Below are 7,315 nucleotides of genomic sequence, written 5' to 3'. Positions count from 1 at the left end.
AGGGAAAGGTGTGGAGATTTTTGTGGCACAGGAGATTGCTGCACAATGAGAGCTTGGTGATGGGCCAGTGCATGGTTGTGCACTGGGCAAAATTGAGACTTTTTTAATCTTCCTCCTTTAGTTTGAAAGTAGAGTCAGTGCAGGTCTTCAAGCAATTATTCTTTCCTTCCAGGATGCAAGGTTGATGGATGAGAAGGATGATTTGCTAGCTGATGAGCACTTCCTTATGGTGACGCAGCTCCAATGGGAAGATGATGTTATCTGGAATGGAGAAGATGTCAAGCACAAAGGGACTAAGACACAGCGAGCAAGTTTGGCAGGCTGGTTGCCATCCAGCATGACTAGAAATGCTACCGCATACAATGCCCAACAAGGTAATCAGTGGTCTGATATGAACTGTACTTGCTGTAGTTCAGCTGACCCATTGCATGCTTTCATCTCAAATAAAGAACATAATTCTTCCTGTTAGGGAATGTTTCTTGGCAAAATCACAGCTCTGCTCAGAATTCTGAGACTCTAGCTCTCTTTCCAAAAAAAGACGAGGTCCTTTCTGTTAAAGAGAATATCAACTATGGCTTTCTTCTCTCCGTGGGGAATACCAGATGCTAGATGCACCCATGCTGGTATCAAGCAGTGCTGCACTTAGGATGTCTGCTGTTTATAGGCCAATGGAATTTTCTTCATATGCTTTTTTTTTTTTTTTTTTTTTTTAGATGAAAGAGTTGTGTAAAAATCTTCTGAAGTTTACTCTCAAGTAATAATGATACTCTGTTTTTTTCTAGATAGGAAGTAACAGTTCTTACAAGTCTTAGAGTTCTCTTAGATAGAGATGGATTTGAAATTTAAATGGCATGTGTTAGAATGAATGCTTATCATCTCTTATATCTTACCCTGCTTCTACAAGGAAAAACTGATGGGAATGTCAGATCTTTATTGGGTGCTAGTGTCTATCCTTTACTGTTCAGGTATGAATACAAGACACTGACTTGGGTAGGTGAATTGGAGATAGGTTTTTGTACCAATTTCTGTTTCAGCACAATTGTGCCTTAGCTATTCAGGCCTGGGCTTGCTGTGCTTGAGTCCCATCAAAAGCTACAGTACCATGTTAAACATGGTAGGTCTCTTCACATGTGTTACGTCTTGTGCTTTCTAGAAGTATTAAGTGACATAAGCCACATGTGAGCATAGGTGAGTTGGTCTGCCCTGGGAGGAGCTGCTTCCACAGAATGATTCCTTGAGGTCTGCTTGGTCATCTTTTTTACTGTGACGGAGACATAAGACAGGAAGCTGCTGGAGGCCAGACCAACAGTTCGGTCAATGGCAACTGTCTGCTCAAGGCCTTTCACTTTTATAGGCACCATGTAGAAATGCATGTTATCCATTGTCATGCAGCATATGCAAAGCAAGCCAAACCTAACTTTGAAGAGGCTGCAGACTTAAGCAGTAAGCTGTGGGCAAATGTGTGTTTGTAAGGTGGTGCCCCTGCCCATGGCACGTTTGGAACTAGATGATCTTTAAGGTCCTTTCCAACTCAAACTACTCTGTGATTCTATGAAGTCTTACCCATACTAATGACACATTGACACTCTTTGTGATATGAGCAGTAAGCCCATCCTGTTTCAGGCTGGAAATCACTCTCCAAGCAACCCCCAAGTTCAGATTTAAGATAGTGCAATTCGCTGTAACCCTTCCACTCAAGCTCACTTTACTTTTGTTTTCCTTTTCTCTAGGTTTGAACCGTAGTGGCTCTTTGCTCAATCCACCAATTCCACTAGCACAGAAACCAAATGTAGCAGGAGTCCTAGGTATAGCAAAAGGCAAAGAAAAGCAAACTTCTGAACAGCAAGGTAATAAGGATGTCAATCTTTGGCCTGTGAATAGGTGCATGTGACATGTTTCTGTATACAGACTTGTATGCTGTGCAATAGCAGGGTCATTTTTTTGGCAACAAGGTGTAGATAAAAGAGATACTTGTTTGCATTAAAACCTGTTAGAGGCCTTATTTAATTCGTGGACATTCTCTGTGTTTCAGTGGAGCAAAATCTCAAAGGGCTGGTAAAGCTGAGACTTGGGGCTCTGCTTCCTTTTTGCTTCCAAAATGAGTTTTCTTTTACCTTTTAGAGATCCTGGCTCAGAAAGCCCTGAAGGACGGGGAAGGTTGAGAGAATAAGATGTGGGGATGAGTTCTGAAATGGCTTTCTGCCAAGGTAGTGTATAAAACTCCTAAGGATTCTACCTTATGATTGTTGCAGTTTCTATGGATGAAGACAAGACCTGGTACTCTATTTTCCCAATTGATAATGAAGAGTTAGTGTATGGCCGTTGGGAAGACAATATCATCTGGGATGATCAGGCAATGGAAACCTACTTGGATCCCCCTGTCTTAACACTTGATCCAAATGATGAAAACATAATTCTAGGTATGTTTATGCATCCATAAATTTGACTCAAATGGGAAAAGACAAGTGGAAGCAAGGATTTGTAATGTAATGGAGATAAGTGGATTGGGGCAATACTTACGGCCTTTCTTTGTTCTAGCTTTTGAAGATATTTTGCAAGTAATCAAAGGCCACAGCAGAAGACAATGCTAGTAACTGGTGTCATATATACTTTAAGCTCCCAAGTTAAAAGCAGTAACAACAGAGTAAAACTTAATGCCCTGAAACTTAATTTTAGCATGATTAATCTGACTCTTGGTGTATTTTAGAAGCAACTGAGTTAATTTTACTTGCGTGCTTGTTGGTTTGAAGAGGGAAGGTAGAGAAGTAAACCACAAACTAACCTATGCTATTCTCAAACATGGCTTGTATTCAAAGCCCGAAGAAACAAATTCCTTAAGCCTCTTTCAGGCTATGGTAATGGCACATGGGAGCAATGACTTTGCATGATATCTGTTAGCATTTTTGTGCTGCTACATATTAGTCAATATTCCTGAACCTTGATTTGAATGTACTCCATGCTTGTATTGCTACAAGCTGGAGAGACTTTTGTCTTATTTGGACACTAAAATCACCACTTTCTCTTAGATCTGTGTTTAGGTTATCAATCTTCAAGCAGCCTTATGTAATTTAAGGATAAGCATATCTTACTACACTTCTGTACAGCCTGGATTGCATTTCCTTCCTCTGGAAAGTGGGTCAGGTCTATGAATTTCTATATTTATTGATTGGAATGTTTTGGCACTAGCCAGCAACCTTGAAAATCACTCTTAACTTGAGCTTGTTAAAAACAGACTGCCACTATTTTCTTTCCAAGTCTGAAATACATACAACATTGCGGATGTTTGTGTAAGTAGTGACAAAGGTGAACCCATTCTTATTTTATATAGAGTATGTGAGACCTGTGCATGAAGTTAGTGTGGTTTTTGCCAAGCCCATGTCACTAGGCCCTGCATCTTGGGTGAAAATCTTACTTGGAAAGTCCATGCTTCACAAATCGCTAACTTAAAATTCATACTACTTTCCTGGAATTTTTCAGGAATCCCTTTTGGGTTTAGCTCCATATTATCTTTGGATTCAGACTCACTTTTATGTTTTATTTATGTGGGGAAGAGAAGGATTATTAGCACACATAGTTGGGAGGCAGTGTTGGCGCTCCCATTGCCTTGACTCTCAACTCTAGAATAACTTTGGCAGAACAGTTGGCTATTTCCTGTACTTTTAATGATTAGTTTATTAGTAAATGTTGTGTTGAGCAGCGGATAGCCCAACCAATCCCCACTCAAATCTACTCACTGCTGAAGAAGGTAAGGTAGAGATTTAAGCATGGAGCTTTTCTGTGTTTGTTGAGCTTGTTTCATATTGACCTGTATGGAGAAAAAGCAGGAGGAGTGCACGAGGACAGTCAACCTCGAAACTGAACATAAAGGCAAAAACATCTGGACCAAGCTGCAGTTCAGGGGGAGGTTGCAGGAAATAACAAATCCATCTTTTCTATACCCCAGGGCAAGTACCCTACAGTGTGATTACTTGTGTTTTTAGAAATTCCTGATGAAAAGGAAGAAATGACTTCAAACTCTCCATCCAAGGAGAACAAGAAAGAATCTTCTCTAAAGAAGAGTCGAATCCTGTTGGGAAAAACAGGTGTCATTAAGGAAGAACCACAGCAGGTCAGTGTAAGCTTTAGCACTTTGCAGGTTGGGAATGATGTGGAAAGGGTAATTTTTTCCTTTTCTGACATGTCTCCCTCTCTGTTTTAAAATTGAATTAGAACATGTCTCAGCCAGAGGTGAAAGATCCCTGGAACCTGTCCAACGATGAGTTTTACTATCCCAAACAGCAGGGCCTTCGAGGAACCTTCGGAGGCAACATCATTCAGGTAGTCATAGTAGTATTGGCTGTAGAGAGAGAAATAGATAGAATGTCTTGATAAGAGGTTTCTAGCTGAGAGTATGAGTTAGGATTTGTAGAAAACCAGAATTTAGATTACAGCAGGTCAGTTAAGTGTTCATGAGATTTTTAATATTGTTTAACTAAAATTATTAGAAAGGAGTTTGAACTAACTTTTCTTGATTGCCCCATCAAACTGAGGTTTAGGTGCTAGATCTTGCTGTATCATACTTGCTGTGCATTTGTATGGTCTCTCTGGAGTGCTCTTCTTTCTGAGGCAGTAGTAGGAGGGCAGAATGTGGTGCAGATAGTCAAGAGGTGAGGCTGTACATCTGCTACTAGTGGTGTTTTAATCTGGATATTATAAAAATAATTTAGATAATGATGAATTTGAAGCACTGCTCACTAGCCTTGGCTGAAGATGTAATATTCTTTTCCTCCTTCACTATGGTATTCAGTGACCCCTTCTAAAACCTCATCTGATTCCAGCCTCTTCTATAATAGAAAAAAATGTATGTAATTCTAAGTGCACTTCTTTCCCACTGGCAGGGATAATGGCTTTGCATGCTTCTAGTTAATTAAAAAATCCTCTCTTTGTGTACCATTTGAAATAGCAAAAATAAAGTTGTCTCTGTATGTACGGAGAGGAAAGATTTATATATGGGCTAATCACTTTCTGTCAAAAGGCGACATGATGATAAGTGAATCTCAATGCACTAGTGTCCCTGCTAGCAGACCTAAAAATATTACCAGGTTCTGTCTTATAAGGGTTAGTAGGATGATCTTGGTTTTGAGATGATACACCTTATTCTTAATGCACATTTTGTTACTGTGTTAGCACTCTATTCCAGCAGTGGAACTTCGCCAGCCATTCTTTCCCACCCATATGGGTCCTATGAAGCTCCGACAGTTTCATCGGCCTCCCCTGAAGAAATACTCTTTTGGTGCCTTATCCCAGCCAGGGCCCCATCCTGTGCAACCTCTACTGAAACACATAAAAAAGAAAGCCAAGGTACAGTTATTTTTCTTTGTGTCTGAAGTCTGCTGTGGCTCTGTTTGCACAGCAGATGTGTTTAATGTGCTGTTTTCCTAACACTTTTTTTCCACTAGCACAGATGAGAGAGCAGGAGCGTCAGGCTTCTGGTGGGGGTGAAATGTTCTTCATGCGCACACCGCAGGACCTAACTGGCAAGGATGGAGATCTCATCCTTGCTGAATACAGTGAGGAAAATGCCCCTTTAATGATGCAGGTTGGCATGGCAACAAAGATTAAAAATTACTACAAGAGGGTGAGTATGCAGGTTTTACTGTTGGACAGTGATTTTCTTCTGCCTCCTGATGAGTGCTCATTGCACCTTTGTTGCATGTTGCAGAAACCTGGCAAAGATCCCGGAGCTCCAGACTGTAAATATGGAGAGACTGTTTATTGTCACACTTCTCCATTCCTGGGTTCTCTGCATCCAGGCCAGTTACTGCAGGTAAGAAAAGCAAGCATAAGAAGACAGAAAAGTTGAACATGGAGTAATAGGCAGAATGTTTTTTTCCCTAATAATGCTCAACAAATAATGCAACAAATAGTTCTCAACTTCCAAAGAACCACAGTTTCCATTTCCTTGCCAGTTTGTCTTTTTGTTTACTGATAATAATTCAGTTCTTGGTTTGTGTTTTTTTTGGGTTTTTTTAATACATGGGTTTTTTTAAACTGTTGTAGAAATGACAGGAATTGCAGGAAGTGAATCTTTGCTGCTTTGCTTTGGAAATGTATTAGAAATACTGTTAGAGAGAACTGAGTGGAAGGTCAAAGCTGCTTGAATGTTGGGGAGGTATGGAAAACCTAGGTGTTGGAGAGTATAGAAAACATGGATTTGTCATGGTCCAGGTTGAATGAGCAAAATCTTATGTGTACTTTCTGAGAATTGTACTGCTAGTTGTCTGCTGGATGCCAATTACTAGTCAGGTTTGTAGACTTCTGCTTTTATGAGCATTTCTCTGTTGTTGAAATACATACAACGGATTAGGAGAGAAATTAAGAATGTTGTAAAGACCACCTGCTCACAAAATTCATGATAAATGTAAAAATATCATTTAATGCTAGCTGCTTTTGCTGCAGCAATAATTCTGTCCGTGCAGGAAAAAAAGTAAAGTGAAGATTGATATTAGAGATTCATCACAGAACTGACAATACTAATTGTTCAAGCCTGAGAAGACTTCATTTGGATAAAACAGGACTTCTGGAAAGCTTGAAGTGAGGACAGGGCCATCTCAGGAAAGCTTTGCAATGTGGATGAAGGTTGAGTGGGAGAGTAGCAGTGGGTAAGGGTAGTGGAAGCCCGATGGGTAGAGAAAACCCTTTAGAGAAGAGGATGGTCTTTCCACTCAGTCTAGTGCCTCCTTGGTGCTAGTTTAAACTTTCTTACCGTTAAATGCTGAACTTTGCTGCTCTCTGATTTTCTGGTTAGGTTCTTAGAACCTCCTTTCCTGAGCAAAGTCTTCAGTCCTACCTTCTGTTGCCTTCTCCCATTCCCAGAATCTGTGTGTGTGTGTCCTGGGCTGGTTTCTGTGGTTATAGTGTCTTCTGCATATCACAGAATTATTGTAGAACCATAGAATGATTTTGGTTGGAAGGCTACTCCAAGCCCCTGTGTCCAACCTGGCCTTGAACACTGCCAGGGGTGGGGCAGCCCCAGCTTCTCTGGGCACCCTGTGCCAACGCCTCAGCACCCTCACAGGGAAGAGCTTCTGCCTCAGAGCTCATCTCCAGCTCCCCTCTGGCAGGTTAAAGCCATTGCCCCTGTCCTGTCCCTACAGGCCCTGTCCAAAGCCCCTCTCCAGGTTTCCTGGAGCCCCTTTAGGCACTGGAGCTGCTCTAAGGTGTCCCCTTGAGGAGCCTTCTCTTCTCCAGCTGCCCCAGCCCAGCTCTCTCAGCCTGGCTCCAGAGCAGAGCTGCTCCAGCCCTTGCAGCAGCTCCGGGGCCTCCTCTGGCCTCG

General features: G+C 41.4%; 1 protein-coding gene across 1 annotated transcript in view; it reads left to right on the top strand.

Annotated features, from left to right (window-relative positions):
• Nucleotides 1-7,315, top strand: part of LOC104406801 (transcription initiation factor TFIID subunit 1-like) — a gene marked incomplete at both ends in the record, with an annotated part of 23,381 nt that overhangs the window by 5,604 nt on the left and 10,462 nt on the right. Inside the window, 9 exons of the mRNA XM_010015897.1 lie at nt 1-22; nt 173-374; nt 1,731-1,847; nt 2,253-2,420; nt 3,981-4,108; nt 4,210-4,317; nt 5,167-5,340; nt 5,444-5,617; nt 5,702-5,806. The exon at nt 1-22 is cut by the window's left edge and continues 254 nt beyond it. Of these exons, the coding sequence (XP_010014199.1) occupies nt 1-22; nt 173-374; nt 1,731-1,847; nt 2,253-2,420; nt 3,981-4,108; nt 4,210-4,317; nt 5,167-5,340; nt 5,444-5,617; nt 5,702-5,806 (1,198 nt within the window). The remainder of the gene's footprint in view (nt 23-172; nt 375-1,730; nt 1,848-2,252; nt 2,421-3,980; nt 4,109-4,209; nt 4,318-5,166; nt 5,341-5,443; nt 5,618-5,701; nt 5,807-7,315) is intronic.

The sequence above is a fragment of the Nestor notabilis genome, unplaced genomic scaffold (genome assembly GCF_000696875.1).
Source record: "Nestor notabilis isolate BGI_N333 unplaced genomic scaffold, ASM69687v1 scaffold8476, whole genome shotgun sequence".
NCBI classification, from domain to species: Eukaryota; Metazoa; Chordata; class Aves; order Psittaciformes; family Psittacidae; genus Nestor; species Nestor notabilis.
This window is presented reverse-complemented; position numbering and strand designations above follow the sequence as displayed.